This window comes from Diprion similis, chromosome 3, assembly GCF_021155765.1.
Source record: "Diprion similis isolate iyDipSimi1 chromosome 3, iyDipSimi1.1, whole genome shotgun sequence".
NCBI lineage: Eukaryota > Metazoa > Arthropoda > Insecta > Hymenoptera > Diprionidae > Diprion > Diprion similis.
The window spans coordinates 3,817,494-3,837,951 of NC_060107.1; the positions used below are offsets into that span (position 1 = coordinate 3,817,494).

General features: G+C 43.9%; 2 protein-coding genes across 6 annotated transcripts in view; one reads left to right on the forward strand and one right to left on the reverse strand.

Moving 5' to 3' along the window:
• The window catches only part of LOC124404359 (transcriptional regulator ERG homolog), a 42,536-nt gene extending 32,214 nt beyond the window's left edge, over window positions 1-10,322 (reverse strand). For 3 of the 4 annotated variants that reach the window (XM_046878440.1, XM_046878439.1, XM_046878437.1), the window contains exons 1-2: window positions 9,886-10,322; window positions 6,411-6,694 (exon numbers count right to left, since the gene is read on the reverse strand). In XM_046878440.1, coding sequence (XP_046734396.1) covers window positions 6,411-6,681 — 271 coding nt within the window. In that variant the 5' untranslated portion in view covers window positions 6,682-6,694; window positions 9,886-10,322. Of the gene's footprint in view, window positions 1-6,410; window positions 6,695-7,817; window positions 7,931-9,885 lie in introns of those variants that run through there. The other variant, XM_046878438.1, reaches the window with a different exon arrangement.
• A 4,882-nt stretch (window positions 10,323-15,204) lies between these two features.
• On the forward strand, window positions 15,205-18,970 carry LOC124404341 (protein SCAI). 2 transcript variants are annotated; one of them, XM_046878403.1, is made up of 4 exons: window positions 15,205-15,502; window positions 15,674-16,521; window positions 17,322-17,732; window positions 18,543-18,970. In XM_046878403.1, the coding sequence occupies exons 1-4, from the start codon at window positions 15,309-15,311 to the stop codon at window positions 18,785-18,787; spliced, it is 1,698 nt and encodes a 565-aa protein (XP_046734359.1). In that variant the 5' UTR covers window positions 15,205-15,308; the 3' UTR covers window positions 18,788-18,970. The 2 variants fall into 2 exon arrangements, with proteins under 2 accessions (XP_046734359.1, XP_046734358.1); XM_046878402.1 differs by having other exon boundaries at window positions 17,319-17,732; window positions 18,543-18,967.
• Window positions 18,971-20,458: the final 1,488 nt, after the last annotated feature.

Below are 20,458 nucleotides of genomic sequence, written 5' to 3' on the forward strand. Positions count from 1 at the left end.
ATGCGCCATGTTTGCACAAATCACGTTTCAGACATCTTTGAATTTCGACAATGGCTTAACCGCATGTTTTTTCGTAATTATAAATTAAGATAATCCGGATCATCCCTCACAATTGAGTCAATCCTTTATTCCGTATAAAGTGCTGTGAGTCAAGGGGATGATGAATGAATTCTGGAAGATTACTTCATACTTTTAGGTTTAGCCTACACTCTGAATTATAAAATCAAACAACTTTTGCATCCCCCGTAAGATCGCTTACAATTGATTCGAAAATTGCAGCAGCAGTTTACGATTATCAAATCCATACGTTCTCAGCCGTGATAATCGCCCCTAGATGTAACTATTTCACCGTATATATATATATACTAGGGTGGTCCTTAATAGGGTTGTTTTTCAATTTTTCTCAGGGGGTTAGACGCTATCAAATTGGTTAAAAAAAAAACATTCTACATTATTTACACCACCTTATAAAATTTCAAAACAAGAAAAAAACTTTTATCCTCCTTATTTCCACCTGATACCCCAACAAAAAACCGGACTATCTTATAGTCGATATAAAAAGCTTAAATTCTCAAGGAATTACTTCCTACAAATTCGGAAACGCTCAAGCCCCTGAGAGGGTAAAAATAAAAAAACAACCCTATTAACCACCTCCCTAACGTACACATATGAATACCTGAATCACCCTGTACCTACGTTCCTTCCACATACTATATGCCTATACATCCTTGGATATTACACGTGCAAGGCGCATATTCCGGGGAATAACGAGGTGCATTTTGTTGGCGGGTGAATAATGATCGCGGGAGAGTTTGGGGTGTCAGATCAGCGGGAGATAGCGCTGCGCACAGACAGGGTTCGCGTTCCGCGTTCCGGTCTCCAAGTAAGGTTCCCGATCTGCTCTTTGATTCCGCGTCGATCCCGCGAGCGGCTATTTCGTCACGGCACGGCGGTGCTTTGTGCATCGCGTAATAATTGCTTGGGAGTGTGCCTCCCGCAGGCCGGCAGGGGGAGAACCGGCACGCGCCGGAACCGGAACCTCGAGAGTCGTGTGTCCCAGCCGTTCCCGGGCGGAACTATCATGATTAGTCACGGACCGCCCCCCGCGTTACGTTTCCCCACACTCGTCTTTCGTCCACGTTTCAAACCGCGTCAAATTCGGGAAGAAAAACATTTTTGTTTGAATATTTATTTATTTATTTATTTATTTATATGGGATTTGTGTTTGCGCTGTTAGAGAAAAAAGTTACATTTCAACCCTTGGAGGAACGGGTTTTGAGAAATTTGGAAAAATGTATTATTTTTTTTTTTTTTTTTTTAGGAAAGTGGTCTAAAGTCTAGAATATTGGACTAAATTAAAATCGAATGTTCTCTTCGTCTGATCTATTATATATATGTGAAATTCTTGCTATTTGTTTTCATTATCGATTGAGGATTGAATTAATTAAGAGTGGTGATGAGTTGAAACCTGAACTGATTTCGAATTCACAAATTTTATTCTCTTCAAAACAGCAGCTATATAATCGAATTGAAAATAATGTACCAAACGATTTTTCCTTTCCATTGATCCTTCCGTTTGTATTATCACTTTCAGGCATCCATAAATATTTACATTTGCATCCATTAATATTTCAGCAAACTTTTTGCTTGAATCGATCCTCACCTCGATAATTCCGTATCTATAATTATTAATTTTCACATCGATTGTTATCTTGTCCTTTTTCCAAAACCGCCCAAAAACGAGACACGCTTAAATCGAAGAACCTTTTCTCGGTTTTTGATCCCACTGAACACAATCCAAGGATGGATTATGACCAGAATTTGTTTCCCTGCAGCGATAGTCGGTGGTTGGCGGAAGCGAAGGGCGAGAGTGTGGCGATGAAAAGGGGTGGGGGAGGAAAACGTTGCGGGTCTCTGCTAGACCTGCGGGTATCAGGGATGAGGGATGAGGGCAACGAAAGGGCGGCAGAGGCCCGGGTTAACCGATACCGGCAATTATCAACGCGTCGCGGCCACCCTCGACTGCTCCGGGTCACCCTGGATTCACCCTGCTGCACCCATCGCCAAGACTCGGAGGAGGGATGAAACACCCCGGCGAAGAGAAAGCGATGGAGAGAAAGATTTCGCGAAGATATAACGTGCAAAGCGACACTGGACGAATAATAATAACAATGATAATCATCGTCAGGATTTATTCCCTCTGGCTATCATAATATCAATGTTAATGCATATGGTGTTATATTCACATATATCACTCTCTCAAATCTACCCTCCACCATGCTGTTTCTTTTTTTTTTGTTTTTTGTTCGTGAGTATATTTCATCCCTTACTGTATCGAACGAACACGTTGCAAACTTGATTTTCACCAAAAAGAAAAAATGTATTTCGTTTACCTAATATCGGCATGAAATATGCACACAAGAGAAATGTAAGCCCGATCAATGTTCTGAAAGATTTTACCAAGTAAAAATAGTTTATTGTGTAACAAGGAGGCAAACTCGGTATTTTCGAACCGAGCGTAAGTTTGTAATATGAGTCGTAGGTGAGCTGAGGACGAATATTGCATATACGCAAGGCGAAGATGCCGTCGCCTCCTGTTTGCAGACGATTATTCATATGAAAAGAGTATGTTACGCGTTTTTTCACAAAGCATAAAATTGAGGTTAGGGTCGCGTACTGTCAGATTTTATCGCGACAGCGCATGCGCGCGGAGTACAGAAAAGACCACTTTTTACTCCTAGGACTTAAAAGTGGTCTTTTCAGTACTCCGCGCATGCGCATTCACAGAATTACTCTACCGTCATAGAAACGTCTAATTGTAAGAAATATCGCGTTATATAAAAAGATTGAACTTCACCAGCTTTCATGGTCGTTTGATAAATTGAAGTAATATACATTCACTGTCTTGTAGGTTAGAAAACTTTTTTTTTTTAATCTTCCAAGTGCTAAATGTCTGCAAATAAATTTGGCATAAAACTGAACCATAGGTTGAGGCGTTGGCTTCATATTCTTTGTGCACCCCTCCCCCCCCCCCTGCCCTCGGTTTACGGGCAATCAACGACACGCAAGGGAATTTCGTACTTCGCTTTGTTTCAGGACACACGTGTAAAGTCACATGTATTGTGCACACACGTAAAAGTTAGCGAATCGCGAGTGCATAACCGCCTCGTTTAATCCGAAAAGAAATTCATCTCGCACCTAGACAGCGGCCCGTTGTTACCGCGTGTTTTTCACAACAGACTCAACGAGCCGAAAACTAAGGGCATAAACTCTTCCGAAGGGGTTAACTAGGGGCGAAACGGTGCTGAATCCGAATCGTTGCAGTTCGCGCAATTTATGCAGTTCTACTGCAGTCACGCGTCGTTTAACCGATATATATTTTTTACCGAAAACGAAATTTTTCTCATTTTTCTTTTTTTGCATTCACTGGTGAAAAAAATACTTAAACTTTGAAACTATTAGGATTCTTTCGTGAATTCATAATCCTTTACAATCTTTATAAGTAAACGTATGGAAGAAAAAGTATTTTCACGAATGTAATTCGTTAGCGGAGAAATTTTTAAATAAACGTATGCTAAAAAGGCTTGGAATTCATTGATTCCCAAACAGAGATCTTAGAATGGACATTAAATTTACAAAATTCAATGCACAGGGGTAGTTTTCACCCTCCTTAAGGGCGCATATGAATAATATTGGGGGTCTATTCTCTCTCGAAATAAATATTCTTATAAATCTCGTTCAATAACACTGTCTAAAACAATGTTGATAATTCACCCCGTTAATGTCACCCGATTTTAGGGGTTGTTTTTAGTTTCAATAAATTTTTTTTTACATCAGATTTGCATTAAGCGTAGAAAAATACGTAGCAAACGTATAATTGCACTTCCGTAGCTAAAAAAAAAAACAAACCAAAAAAAAAAAAAAAGAAAAACAATGAGCAAAATGAACGGAAATGCGGATTTTTTATTACTTTGCATTCATGAAAATTACAATTTAAGTATGTGGTTTTGGGCTGTCGAATCGCGGTAAGGCGGTGAGCCTTGTTCATACGTGCAAACGCGTGTGACTTTGGCTTGAAAAATTGAAATCTATCGTGCTACTAGGGACAAGGCCACGTGTCGTTGCCACGAACAAACACGATAGTCAACGCGAATATATGTAGATATAGAACCGTGCGCGTTCTTGTCAAACATCAATTACCAATGCAAACAAGACCGATCTACGTTAGTTATACATTATGCAGAGAAACCTGACCGATAGTACTGCGCTTACAGATGATGGGACGTAAAATTGCGTGTCGACGAATCGTTTTCACCTGTACTTTTCCTTATATTAATTAAAGTTACAGGAGATAGCGCAGTAATAACCTAATTTTTTCTAGGTCAAGTTTTCATTCGATTATAGGAAACTTGATTTTAAAATAACCATTTTTTAGAGGGTGAAATGAAAATTAGCCAAAATAATTTAATCTCAATTCAAATGCCTCTAAAACCTCCACGGATGTGAAAATCTGGGACTCAATTTCACGTCTAAAAGGGGAAAAAGTGTGAGCAAAAAATGTCTTAAGAAAAAGTAAAATAAACTGTGAATTGGACAAAATTGATGTCTACGTTCGATAAGCCATATCGCCAGACCCAAGTTCTGTATTTGAACTTGTCGAAATTGTTCCGACGATGCGCGGCTAAGAATGCCGAAAAATAATCAATTATTTTCCCTCAAAATCGTTTATGGTTTTTAAACTCTAATAAACATCGCAATAAAATATTAATTTATGTGATTAAAGTATGAATTTTTATCATTGTTTTACTTACTAAATATGAAAATTGAAATAAATGATAAAAAAAACTAAAGAATAAATCAAGAGGGTCGGTTTTGTTTTTGGTGTATAATAAGGGTGAGGCAAAACTTTTCGCTGTAGCTGTACTACGTGATTCGGTGGAAGGAACCCTGGCTGGTGGTGGAGGATGGGAGGTTTATACCTACGAGGGAAAACGGAGCGAAGAGGGACGGAGGCTGCAACGAAGCTGCGAAGCTGCGAAGAGATAGCCGCGGCGGGATGCTCAAGGCAGCATCCGGCCTTCCCTAGGGGTGGTTTTCGCCCCTGCAGGGTCGGAGGGCGGTCGGTTGTCATGGAAACGGGCACAGCTAGCCCCAAACCACACCCCGCCGTTTCGTCGCCGACATTCCCTGCCGCCCCGCCGCCATGATCGACCCACCATCTTGCCATAACCGTTACCGCAAAAGCAAAAAAAAGGAGGAGAAACCGATCGAAAAAATGTATCTCGACCCAAACGCAGATTGCTTCGCTGGTTTTCCCCTTTGTTTTCACCGCAGGAGACACCGATTTATAATTCCACTTACCTACGATAGCTTGTGGGGGTTGGAGCAAGAAATTTTATAGAATTGTTTATCGAATATAATATATTATAGGTGAATCGATTTTCCCGCTCATTTTCAAAGTTTAATCGTCCCATTTGTTTCTGCTTTTCTGATATGCTCGTTGTGTGGAGTCTGAACTTTGAACTTACATCGACAGACGTCGCGAGCCGTTTGTATTATTTATAGAGAAAAAAGATACGTTTTCTTTTCAATTGACGAGGGTTCGAGTATATTCTGTTATCCAAATTCCGACAGTTGATAAGACAGAGACTCGTTTTCCGAAGAATCATTTTTAGAGATCCGAATTGTAACGAAATGAAATTTCATACGGTTTAAAGAAAATGGTGAAACTAGTTCGTCAATTTCTCCTCGCGAATGATGAATGAACCGAAATCAGAGTTTGGTAAATTCTGAACCTTGAAAATCAAGTTTTTCGAAAAAAGCTTACACAGCGTGATTAAATCCTGTGGACTTCATACTGCTCAAGTTCTATGCAAAACTATATTCTTCTATGCCTTGAAGAATGCAAGTGCACGGAGAAAAAAACTTGGCACACGCCTCAAGTGGCCTCAACCCTAATTTATGGTTTCAGTTATCCTGAAAATGTAGTAGTTTTTAACATTTTTATGCTCTGCATGCCGAAGTATTTATATAAATAGCTGAACGAAGGTTGAGGTCGATTTCCATCATCCACTTACCTAAGCGAGTAAATTGTTTATACAACAAGTGTATGTCACGCGTTTTTTCACGAAACACCAAATTGAGGTTAGGATCGCGTAATGTCAGATTTGTGCGCGAAAGCGCATGCGCAGAGTACAGAAAAGACCACTTTCGACACTCCTAAGACTTAAAGTCATAGAAACGTGTACTTTGAGCACGGAAAATTGCGCAAAACATGTTTATATAACAGTAAATTTCGTAACGAATCAAAAAACCTTATCCATAGTAGCTTTGAGCTGTAATTTCCATTACAAAAGCCAAGAAATTTCGAGATTACAGTGCTATAAAAATACATTTCCTTCGAGACTCACCGGTGATGGAAGTGGTCGGTGATATGGCAGCAGAATTGGCCCTCGGTGGGGGTGAGAAAGCGCCGGCCAGGTATCCGCCCCGATCAGCCAAGGCTTGCTTGGCCTTTTCGACGCTCTGTTTGAGCTGCTGAAAGGTGCTTCCACAGGCGAGACCCCGATAAGGCCAGTTTTCCTGCTTGACCCCTGACCCGGCGGTGGCGACTGCCGTGCCAGATCCAGCCCCCTTCAGATCTAGCGCCCCTGCGTACGAACAGCTTGTGCTGTCGTACATCACCACAGCACCCCTGAAATCACGCCGGGAGAAAAAGTAAAGACGGTGCAAAGGTCAACCGTGGGTTTCTTGAACTTGAACGTAAATCAAGACCCTCATCGCGACCCGACTCTCTCGGTCAAAGCATGATAATCGGTCAATTCCACGCCAGGGGTGGCTTCGGGGTGAATTTTTAGGAGTTTTTATGGGCCGAAAAAAGTTGACCGGTCATCCCGTTTCCTACTTGGAAGAAAAGCATGTCGATACTACGATTTATATCACGAATGATTTGAATTTTAGCATGAAATTCTTACGTCTAACTATTTTTAGGAGTTTTTTGAATTTTTAGGAGTTCGCGTCGTTTTTATGGCCGAAAAAATTTGACCGGTCATCCCGGTTCCTACTTGGAAGAAGAGCATGTCGATACTACGATTTATATCACGAGTGATTTGAATTTTAGCATGAAACTCTTACGTCTAACTATTCGTTTCCAACTTTAGAGGGTTCCTGCAGAGTCTCGATATCCTCAACTCGATCGTCGCGTATATAAAAGCTGTTATAATGAAGTAATTATATGAGAATATATATCTGCAGGAGCTTCTGGGTTCATTAATTCCATGCGAACTATAACTGACAACCGCAAATTCATGACTCATGAGTCGAAGCACAATCGCGGTTGCAACGTTACAGCGGAGTGTGGAAGTGTGGTTGTCAGGATTGTGTGCATGCTCAACGTACAAGGGACAACTTCCTGCAGACGGTGGAAATTGTCGGTCAATTTTGCAAGCAGCAAAACGGTATGAGTAATACCTACGAAGCCTGAACGAAATGGCTTCTCATTCCCGCGTGAATAAACTCCACTCAATAATATTGATCCTGGCTAAGTTTCGCGATCAGATTCTTCCGATGTTCCTTCGATTATACAGCCTGTTACAAGCCGTTCCTCAATAACGATGGGATGAATGTGATTCCTCACAAAGACGATCAACGATCTCACGTCGGCAGACGATAAAACGGAATGAAGTAAAAAGTAACCGTCGCGTGACCAGGTCACGTTTGATGGCGAAAGCAGCGTATTTACCGAGGTTAACAACGTGTCTTTCACCCTAAAGCCACCCCGTCGGCGTAAGTCAGTCTTAATTTCGAAAGTCACTCACAAAGTAGGTATTTCCTTCCAGAGTGAAAGAGCGTTATTGTATAACAATATTGCGTACGTATAACGCGGCACTATTTCATTGATTTTTCACATTTTCTCTCAGCCCTAAATTCCTCCTCCTCTGTGCTCATACAACTCAAGTCGCAATTAAACGCGTTAATTCATTCCACCAATCACCACAGAAATTAGTCAAGAATTTTTTTTCAGAACTTCCCCTTTATCACTCTTCCGTTTTCACGTCAACTATCCAAATCCGAAAGTTCAAAGTCCAACCCGATGATGAGACCAAAGGTTTTACAGCTATTATCAACCCTCGACTGTACTTTCCGTCGAATCATCCCATTATACGAACTTTGCAAATCACCGTCGGCCAGTGCAGGATCCAAGGATGTCCTTTTCCACTTTCTAAGCAGAGACGAAGGCAAGACGGCTAATATTTTCTACTCCAAATGTATCCTCCAAGGTTTCAAAACGCAGAAATATTATTACCGAAGCCGCGAGTTTCCGCAGCTGTTGAAAGCGTTGAAACGCACTTGAGCTCACAGGGAAAACTGTTCCAATAAATTATCCTGGTACAAGGATTTAATGGAAACTCTTTCCCAACGTGACGTTGAACTCTTTGTTGTATATCGTGTATTTTCATGCAGCTTGACTGTAGCGTTGTTATCAGTCGGCTGTTATGATGCAATAACCGTTGGCGGTCAGTAAACGACGAATAAAATTAAAGATGTCCATTACGGAATTAAAGCTTCCGGTCCGCACCGCGGTTTGTATCCTTATCAAAGTTATTTTTATCCCGTCATATCCAACCGTCGTCGCGATTACCGTTTTACACATGAAAAATCCTCAGCGCTGTACAGTCCTCAATATTTGTATACGGTTAAAAAGTATTATAATATTCACACAAAAATATTATACACACTAACTAAACGCATCGGTACAAAATGTAAAATATTACATTTTATCCATGAACACTTTCTCAACCAGTTTTATCCATCCAAACGATCTCAGCAGGGAAAAACGTTTTCAACTTTAAGGAGTCGCGACAAAACAATTTCCAAAAAAAAAAAAAAAAAAAAAAAAAAACAATATAACGCAATGATTTTACAACACCACGCACAAATTAATCCTCGATCCTTCAGGTATCCGAATCCGTCTCCACACGATCGATCAATTTCTGCGTTTTCGAAAACCGCGAGACGGTAAGTTTCGCGATTCCCGCGCGATTCTTTCCCGCCTCTTTTCCGGTATCGTCACGTCTCGGGGCGAAATTTCCGTCGGCCTTACCGTCACCACCGTTTGACGGAGGATTCACCTGGAGAACGGTCGGCGCTTTTGAGGCCTACGAAGCGCAATCGCGCGCTGGTCCGCCCAGGTTGCGGCACTCTTACAACTGCGCTCGCCGCACGGCTAGCAAATTGACTGCTTCCGGGCCTCATTACATCACTCTGTTACTCCGTTAACGCTCGCCGGAAACCCCTCCGCCTGCCGCCGCACGTCTATACAAGTCCTCTTCTTCGCGTGTACGTGCGTATACGAGTTCATATCGCACGTCGCTAGCTACGACAAACACGCACTTAATTTTCACGCGTGTATCGACGACGCGGACGCGAAACCCGCGGCAAAAAAGAAAATAATATTTATAGAAAATTAAAACTTGATTATATGGAAATATGGTTACCACTTTCAACTTCCAAAGCACACATTGGTTGCTACATGTGTTGTATCTATAGATACGTAAGCAATTTCATTCACTCGTTTTCACTTTCTATGTGTATATAGATATATATTTGTTGTTTACAGCTTAATGCAATTTATTTGAGATAAAGAAGAAATCTATTTTGTCAACTAAGTACCTGTGGGAGTAGATTTTTCAAATTTTTGTACGTGGAAGTTGGGGAGGAGGGTTGAAAGTGAATCTAGAGTTGGAGTTCGAGGAACTCGATTGAACTGATATAAGAGAAGAAATCCTCTCTGAAGGTGAATGCCCTGCCAAGTTTAGGGTTCATTTGGTCAGGATATCGCCGAGAAGTGTACAATGGATTAGGAAAATTAAAAACAGGACTCACCGTCTGCGCGGGGATCCAGACTGGACCTCGTCTCGTGATTAGAAGTATACCAGATGAATGCCGACGGACGATTTGATCCCCTGGAGGAACGGGATGTGCACGTATCTAATCACACCAGGCGAGCATGCCTCACAACAAGTTAAGCCTTCCACCGTATGAACCGGGGGTGTAACTGAAAGGCAGCGGATCGCGAGATCAAGTATCGAGGTCTTCAGGTTCACCTGCGAGTAGAGATCATCGAGTAGAGATCAAACGAGCGCGACGGAAGGGCGGAAAACACGTACCGGAGGACACACGACGTCGGTTTACTCGAGCCGCGGGACCGAAGAAGAAGAAGAAGACTACGACGAAGAAGACGGGGAGGAAGAAGGGAACGGGGGTGCCGTCGATGGCGACGGGGCGTCAGAGGTTCGCGGGGAGAAAACGAACCGCCAACACCGCTTGGTTCTGCAGCTTGTAACGGCGGACGCACATTTGGCACCGTTATCAGTCCGGGACCAACGATTGGCTGTATCGTGGAGTCTGCGCCGAGAGGATCCCTCGCGAGTTTCAGTTCCCTCTCTCTCCCTCTCCCTCTCTCTCTCACCCCACAACGACGGAGAAGATATTCCTTACCTAGAGGCGGGATCATCCCCCGAGGACGGATCCCCGTTACGACTCCCTTCATATACTCGCATCCCCTACTCCTCTTGCATGGCAGGGATTCGACTGGGAGGAGGACGTCTAGATACAGTGCGAAAAATTCACCTCCCTTAAAAAGGGGGAGCGAAGTGTATCGGGTGTACACCTTGAACCGGTCTCATAGGATCATCAAGCTTTGTGTACTACAGTGTACATTTCCACGATGTTGATCGTCAAAAAGAAACGTTTCGATTCCTGGTCCCCGAGCTACAGATTTGAGGAAAAGTAACTGCACCTCGTACGATTTCTTTTCTTTCACTTTGTCCCTCGTATCCTCCACGGCTTCAGTTTTCTGGATCGAAAAACAATCGCACAGTTTCACAGTTAAATGAAGTTAAACGCCACGCACGTTACATCGACGTCGACCTTCCCCTATATAGATACTAAATATTTGTAGATCGCGGTGTGAAGTTTGCACCCCGTGTATGTGATGTATATACATATACATACATATAAGAGCATGACTTGTCTAAACGGTGTAACTATGATGATAGGAGAACGGGTGCACGCGTGACTTCGACACGAGGCGTGAGGTTGACGTTGCTCTTTTTGAATCGATCTGTATAGGTGGACGCTCGCCTGTGTACGTAACCTGATAATATGTGAACGTGGTAAACACACCCACCCCGTACCTACGAACGGTGGTTAATGTTAATGGTAGAGGCGGGGTGAGGTTGGGGTGAACCCTGGGGGTCTGGAGCCGGTTTACCCTCGCCCCGTGAGTTAGGGCTTCCTGCGGCTCTTCTCCGCGTGCGCATCCCACCGCATCCCGCCGCTATCCTACCCGGGTAAACCTAAACCCTCGCTTCTACCCCCAGAGAAACTCCGGCTCCACTCCGCACCAGCGCCTGGGAATGATGATGATAACGACGATGATGATCGCGATAATGACGGTGGTATTCGGAAAGCCGAGTGTTTCGAGAATTAAATGGACCGCTCGACCTTACACGCATTTTTTTTTTTTTTTTTTTTTTTTTTTTTTTCCTCCGCAAGGTTAATTATACAGCCAAAACGCGTCACGGATTTGCGGATTCAAGTTTTATACTGTTTTATACGCGTGAAATTTTTTTCTCCTCTAATGCACCGAGTCTCCGCAGTTCTACTTACTTCCATCTTTCGTTGGTCGAATTTTTTTTTCTCCTCAATTTCAAAGATTGGATAATTTTCCCCATGCAGCAAACTTTACTGCTAAAGTCGATTTTACGACTCGACCCGCTTTATGGGTATACCTAAATGCACGGCGAAATATAACTGCAAGCATCGCTAGATTTATGGTTGGCGAAGGGCAGCAGGGTGGAGAAAAAAACTGGGTGCAAAAGCCTGGCGTGTAAACGCACGGAAAAATCGTGTACAACGTAACGTTGTTAAGTAATATGTATGTACATACAACAGGGTGGTTGTAAGCCTGTGCACGTATGGAAATAAATAGTAGCCACCATCCCAATTGTATGCGTGGGACGGTAGAGAACAGTGTATACATATAAGCAAGAGCAGAATGAGAGAAGGAAAAGACAAATGGAGGAGAAAAGAAAGAAAAAAAAAAGGCATCAACAAACTATAAGTGTATATGTATATTCATATTATAATTACCAGTTGTCACGAAGGCAACGCGATCAACAGGTTTTATTACGACATTACCAGCCGCCACTGGATATAATGGGTAAAAAAAAATCGAAAGGACATTCGAAAGGTTCGGACGAAATGCCAACTGGCAGAATAGTTTATCCACATGCTGAATAGGACCTGGTTTCCAATCAGAATCAGGGTACGGTTCTGGAAACTCGATGTATGATTTTCACTTTTCTAAATTCACTTTGGACAAGATCGCCAGTCAAATTTGTCTGTCTGAAGAGTTTCCAGAGTGACTCAGCTGCGAGGAAAGTTCTCGGTGGCGGTTTGGGCGTTTTGAGGGGGTCGATCCGCGTTCTGAAAGTCTAGGATAAACCGTGTAGAGGCCGCGTGCAGGGGCAACGGGTGTGCGAGTGGTAGACGAATAAGCGATGCGATCATATCAGCTTGTTAACTGATATTAATAGCAGGGCGCGGTATAGAAACTCGGCTCTCGCGCCCCCTTGGTCAACCCCCCTTGGCATATACACCCTTGCAACCTTTGCCCTAATTGTAACAAATTAAATCACGCGATGTCGATAATTTCCTCGAATCATCGACGATTCAAACTACCTTCTACTGGGTAATTGGGTATTCCTGGGGCTCCAGTGCAGCACAAATCCTTTCAAGGATTTCACTTTTCGAAAGTCCATTGGTCATCCTCTCCGTACACCCTCGAAGTCTCATTCTTAGTGGTGCAAAAAAGGATAAATCGAGGTCAGACCGAGCGATAAACAGCGAGAAACGAAGGACGTTGGATCGATGTTCCAATCTTGGATAAAAAAGAATCGACGAAAGACGCGGTGAATGGATTGTATAATACCTATACGTGGAGAGAGTGAAGGGGGTTGGCGATCGGGGCGATACCAGATGGGCGTCGGGGTTCTCGGGTATCTTTTATCTTATTCCTGCAGAAGCGGTAGTCGATCGGTTGAGGATTGCGCGAAGATTTCCATAAGCATTCATATATTCACTGGAGCCTTTGGTGGGAACGTCTGTAGGGTTATTACCAGAGGAGAACCAGCTCAGGGTGTGGATGTGGACGTGGATGTGGATGGAATTCTGGATTGGGGCGTGCGGCGTGCGGCCTGGGCCCCGCTAACGGACCTGACGGTCTCACGGCACGCGAACCTGATTGACTTGTAGATGAGGCGAGAGAGCGGCGACGACCGTCGATACAACCGGAGCTGCACCGCGACCGCCACCCTATCCTAAGCAACGCCCACGCAGCTGTATGTCATCTAGCCGGCTAGAGGAGAACCACCACCGTCTCTAGCCGACGCTGTATTACCACCCGTAATCTAGTTAATTAATCTTCGCCGGCGGTGGCGGCTGCCGAGTGCCAGAGGAGAGAGGAGAGAGGAGAGAGGAGGGAGGAGGGAGGAGAGGGTTGGGAGCCCGGGGGTTGAACGGGGCCTGTACAAACTCCGTAATGAAGGACGACGGCTGCCAGCCCCCGCGACTAACGGGGTTCAACTTCTCCTGATCGTAGCTTCGGGCGGTAAAAGGCTTCAGATTTTAATCACTTCTCTGCTTAATATCGGTCATCGAGTTCCAGGTACCGTTTTATTCTCTAAGGCCGCTAAATTTGGACTGAGATGATCAGTAGTTCGGTTGAATCGATGAATTAAAAACACTTTACGAGTAATAGACTGACGGTGATTGACTTTACCAGTTTCTCCAGTCCAGGAGAATTCTTTCATGGACTGAATTTTAGATCCTTGGGTTTGAGCATTTGGCTCAAGGTAGAACCATCGGATAGTATCAGAGCAATGATTACAACGATGGGGAAATTCCAGGAGTTGAAATTGGATGACTATTTTCAATAGAATTTCTCCATCTGTGCCGACTAAAAGTGACATAGTAAATTGTCTTTATTTTGTCAACTCCATGCGGTTGATTACCTCTGCAAGAATACTTTATCTTGATTAATGGATTGAAACTGAGCGGATCATCGTTATACGTATACTGACGTGGACTCTTACTTATTTGGATTCCATTTTTACAGGTAGATCGAAAAATGACTTACAAAAGTATTAGTCCGATCGGATAGACAAAAATTTGTTGTTTTTTTGTTGAGCAGAATTAATCTTTCGTTTCACCATCAGCCGTGTATAAAGTTGTGATTAATATCAACGAGAACGAGTTTGTATAAGCCTTTTGACGTTCGGGCGAGGGATGCGATTGAATATATTTGTCTCCCGCTCCGGCAAAGCATATATAAACTACACCATACAAGACACACACACACACACGTGTAGAGACAAACGAATGTAAAAAAGTAATAGTTTTTCTAGCTCATAACTCAACTCGTACGATAGCGAGCAGCGATCTGTGTATGGAAATGGAAATATACGATATACCTATATGTATATGTATTCAAAGTTGTAGGCTTTTCTCGTTGTTCTTCGTCGTGTAATTTTAGCGAGACTCGAATTAATCCACGACTTTCCACTACAGTCTGCAAAGTGAATTTTAAGAGGTCTTCGAAATTTTTTGGTTTAACAATTCTTACATCATGTTGCATTGTGTGTAATGATTATGGGTAGAGATAAAAGGGTTCCATTTTTGAGTATTGAAGACAGTGAAACTCGAACTTTCGTCAAGTCCGAGTCTTTTCCTAGCTTCTACGAATAACTAACCCATGACATTTATGACATTTATCCATAGTTGGAATATTCGGCCAAAATCCTCCCTCTTAACAAAGATGAATCCTCTCGACTCTCATCGTGGCATTTGTAGTCAGGCCCGAAGAAAAGATTGCGGAGGATCGATTTTTTAGTTCAAGAATTTTGCACCCCGTTCTAAGGGATGAAGTGGTTAAACCCGATGCTTCCATCTGGCGGTATATCCGACGAAGGCAAAGGTTCGCATATAGGGGTTGTTGGGAAAGCTCCCCGGTGAATTATCAACGCGGTTCCTCATCGATCGGAGCTGTAAAGTTGCCGACCGAATAGCAGCGGAGGGGGAAATCAGCGGTCGAGTTCAAGAGGACGTCGCGACGGCGTTGTTCGCCCCCGTAATGCGGGGGAGAGCGCCAGTATTGATTGGGGGCAGCGGGGAGTCAGGCGCCATCCCGCGGGCCACCGCGTCAGGGGCGACGTAACCGTAGGTTTTCCGCGAACACCGAAAAGATGGTCATGATGGCTGGAATGGACGATCACGAGCGGAAAGTAGTCGTCGAGTTCTGCCACCTCCTCGAGAAGAGTAAACAGTTGTTCAACGGGCTCCGCGACCTGCCTCAATACGGTCACAAGCAATGGCAGGCCTACTTCGGGCGCACCTTCGACATCTACACGAAACTATGGAAGTTCCAGCAGCAGCACAGGTTAGTAATTTGCCCCGCTAATTCGCTACCCCTAAAAGTGCAAGTTCCTCGGTGAGGACGAGTGAGGAAAACGCGGTCCTGAGAGTTTTTGTACGTTCATGATGAGGGCGATCTGGACCACCATGCGGAGGCCACCATGACCATGTGACCAATAGCTGATCGTTGTTGTAGGATAATACTCGACACGAAGTACGGATTGAAGCGTTGGCAGATCGGGGAGATAGCGAGCAAGATCGGGCAGCTGTACTACCACTACTACCTGAGGACCAGCGAGACCAGCTACCTCCACGAGGCTTATTCCTTTTACGCGGCCATAAGGGGCCGCGCTTACTACAGTCGAGCTGCTAAGGAGGACAGGTCTGATCTGATGGTAAAGAAGCTGCGGTACTACGCAAGGTTCATCGTCGTGTGTTTACTGCTGAACAAGATGAAGCTGGTCCGGGAGTTGGTGCAAGAACTCGACGCCCAGATAGCGGACTACACCAGCACCTACGAGCCCGAAGACCAGGTCGAGTGGAACCTCGTCCTCGACGAGATAAAGGCCTTCGTAAAGGCGGAGGCGGCGGTCGGGGTTCTCCACGCGGACGCGAACCCCGTCGTCCTGACCCACCGACTCGGCCCCCTGACCTCGCCACCCGTAGAACGTTCACCACCCATGTGCCTATCTCTGCAGGAGATCCTGATCGTCGGCAACTGTTCCGACCAAGTTAAGTTCAGCGAATTGTCAATGGACATGTTCAGGATGCTGCAGACCCTCGAAAGGGAACCCAGGGAGGACCCGACCCACCTCCACGACGCCTCGCCCGCCGGTAGGCTGCCTTTCAGGCCGGGGCCCTACCCCGCCGAAAACGGGGCCCCGCGCCGCGATAACCCCCACAAGTATCTACTCTACAAGCCAACCTACAGCCAGGTCCAGGTCTTCCTGGCTAGCGGGTTCAAGGAGCTGCCCGCGAACGGGGCTCTGCTTCTTTACCTCTCGGCAGACGGCTGCTTCTCGACCGTCAAACAGCCGGAAGAGAGTAAGTTGCTTCGATACCTTCTTCAATCGATGCGGAACTTTTTATCAGCATGGCATAGGACAAGGTACCAGACCAATTGGACTGAGTTGTACCTTCTTTAAAGCGGTCCAATTCGTTTGGTGGTCTGTCCTACCCTACTTTCCCCTAAAGTGTCCCATAGCCTCACCATGCTCCAACGGTCTACTTGTAGCAATCGTATACGCGATGAACTATAGCTTCTTTTGAGACGCCATACGATGTCTTCCATCATAGGGCTTCCTTGCAGAGGACAAGGTACCAGACCAATTGGACTGAGATGTACCTTCTTTAAAGCGGTCCAATTCGCTTGGTGGTCTTTCCTACCCTACTTTCTCCTAATGTATCCAATAGCCTGACCATGCTCCAACGGTCTACTTGTAGTAATCGTATACGCGGTGAACTATAGCTTCTTTTAAGACGCCATACGATGTCTTCCATGCACCACTTACAGAGTGTGAACGCAGGGTGCAAATGTAAGAGAATCGAAACCCCCCCCCCCCCCCCCCCATCGTATTATACTTATAATCATACAAGAAACGTCAGTTACAACACCCTATGATCGATATACTCGTAATTATTTGTTCCACTGTACGAGACTTCGATCGATATTCACGCTCAAGTTTCACTAGGCATGTTGTTAATGTCGGATACATTGTTGTTTTTGTTGTTGTTTTATCTTTCTTTCTCTTTCCCTTTTGCACGATTGCCGCGAATTTTCACGCGTACTTCCAACCCCCCTCATCTAAGCCTAATAAACTTTGTTCGCCTTTTGCTTGCAGTGGGGTACGACCTGGGGGGAGTTTCTACGAGCAGTAAACGCGACCCGGAACACGGGAAGAGGCCGACGGGAGGAAAGGAGCCCCACTGTCTTTACCCCGGTGACCTCTACCCCTTCACACGGAAACCCCTCTTCGTCGTCGTCGACTCGGACAACAGTTTCGTGTTCCAACAGATACCTCGGTACTTTGGACAACCGCTGATGGTCCTGATGTCGCCTCAAGACACGCCGCCGACCTTGAGGGACCTTCGCCACGGAGGAAGCCTGTTCACTCTATTCCTCCACGCGCCTCTCGCCGCATTCTGCCTTATTTGCAACGTGGGTAGCCTTCCCATTCACCATTGGGAGCGATGCCAGACCTACGTAGAGCGTTTCCTGGTCGAGGCTAGTCGCCTGGTTACGCGTTCGCGATGCGGTAAGATTCTGCGTCCCTCCCGTCATCCTGTGAGTTATGATCGCCCCGATTTCGCGTTGCCTTTTCCCCCCTCATAACGGTTCTTATTTTTTTACTTTTCCTCCTCACCAAACTTGGGTTCAACGAATTTTCGACCCATTTTCAAAACTTGACCATCTGCCAAGTCTCGATATGGATCCAACCCGCCACTCAAACGAGCACAATGTCTATGATCCATAACCGCGTCTTTGCTTTTGCCTTTGAATATCACACGAGCAGCACAACTGCCCAAGAAAGGAAACTCTCGAATCATCCGTCCCATCAAGCGTGTATTCAAAGCGATTAGGTATCGTAGTCTGATAAATTCGAAAATGAAAATTGCACGTAGGTGAAAACAAGGTGAAAACAGCTCGTTACCAACGGTAAAACAAGATCGTTTCCCTGTATTTAGGTGTTTCAAAGAACCCAACTACAGTATAAAACATACATATTTATATCGAACGGAAAACACAGTCGAAGCAAGTCGAAGCACTAACAACTCGACTAGGATTAATTATGACCAGACGGAAATCGTTCCCAGACACGAGAACTCATTATTGCGTAACGTCGCCTGTCTACCAGCACGACACAAAGTTGGCTCTTAAGAACTGTACCAACTAGCAACTAGCTAACAGATTGAGAGAGAATAATTTTCCAACCATTCAACCTAGAAACTTGAATTATAATTGTTCGGAACGAACCTCAAGGTAGATAAATCCTTAGACCCCGTAGTCCCAACGTCACGTTTTCATTTCAAGTCCATTCCTCTCCTTACTATTTATGATATTCCAGAAACCAGCGTCCTGCAATTCTTCGGTGACGATTTTCTGAGGCTGCTCCTTGTCCGCTATGTGTTCTGCGACGTGGTCCTGCACCTGCACAGGTCCTTCCGAGGACGCCAACAGCGGCCCCGGTGTCATCCACCTCTGCCGGAAGCGGAAGTCCTCGAGCATCCAACCCTGCACCACCTTGTTCTAGACCTCGCGGCCTGCATCGACGCTCGCGACCATTTCCCCGACAGCAGCGAACTCGCCTGACCCCGGCGTCCCTCCTACCCGGCAATCGACACAGCCACCTCCTTGCCTCCCTACCACGATCATTATAACTATTGCAATTACAATTACAACTGCAATAAAATCGTTACATTGAGACCTCATTAAAACGCGTCTCGGACTTGTGTCTGTTCAATGTGCCATGATACGTTATACATAATTATACTTACATATGCATATAATGATTATACATATACATTAGGGTGGCGCAAAAAAACCGACTATTTTTTTTTTTTTTCGAGTTTCGTGTGACAAAATGTTAGTTTTTGATGTTTTAAAAGCCCACTCCGAAGAACAGCTCAAAAAAAAAAAATTTCAAGAGGTCGTTCCAAATTTTTTTAAATGTCAAAAATCGTCAAAAAATTAAATTAAAAAAATTATATTTTCGGTATTTTGTTTGATTTTTAATTCATGTCGTGGTGTATTGTTATCGATTCTTTCTTACTAAATTAAAGAAAAAAAATTTATGAAATTTTAATATGAATATTAAAAGGTCGCTCGAAAAGATCTAAAGAAATGCAACAAAAAATTGAAAAAAAATTATGAGGGACCTTTCCAAATTCAAATTTTGAACTGAAACTTTCGGAAACTTATTTTTATTTTTTGTCTATAAAATTATACCGTAACGAGAAAAAAAAATTGAAGAAAAAAAAATCGATTTTTGACAATTTCTGACGTTTTAAAAAATGTGGAGCGACCTCTTAAAATTTTTTTTTTGAACTGTCCTTTGGAGTGGGGTTTTAAAACATCAAAAACTAACATTTTGTCACACGAGACTCAGAAAAAAAAAATAGTCGGTTTTTTCGCGCCACCCTAATATACATATAGTTCATAATTCAGAAGGTGAGCTTTTTTCGGTCATCAGTTTTATGTTCTATAAACTTATAACACCGAGGCATGAAGATCGCGTCACGAGTTGCAGTAGATAGTTACTTTTCAAAAAGTCAATATACCATTTCGATTTCAACGGGCTTACATAACTGACGACTGATCGTAAATCTTACCAACAGATCGAACTATAGCATAAACACTGTTTCAAGTAAACCGACTGTCAAGTTGACGAAGAGAAGAAATACATGCTACTGCACGATGTGAAGCCTTTAATTCCATTTCGTAGGTCAAGTTTCTATTTGCTTCAGCTTCTCAAAAAAAGTCTCCTCAATCAAAGTTCAACTCAGTGAACAAAAAAACTTAGCTAACATATTATCAGAAAGAAATTCGACTTGGGAAATGGATAATGGAAATGGCGATTTTTTAGCGAATTTAAAAAATCGGTGAGCATCTTTGAAAACAAATAATTACGATAATCTGCAGAAGGAAAGATTGACGAGTAAATTTAACTCGGTAATAAGTACAGAAGCCACGGCGAGCAGCTTACTCGACAATGTCTAGATGGATATGTGAACCGTAATTAGAAACCGCGATAATGCATATTCCATTCAGTCCGCATCCTTCATACATAAACCCTCGTCAACTCGACGGTCAGATCCCATCCTGCATTGAATGTTTCGGTCAAATTTCACGAATATACAAAGACTGACCCATTGGGCAGTTTCGACGGTTTGTATTTGGTTTGTCCAGTATCCACGGTACCCTAATTACTAAAAACGGACTCTCCCGTCCATAAATTGTCCGTTTTTCACGCTGTATTTTGGC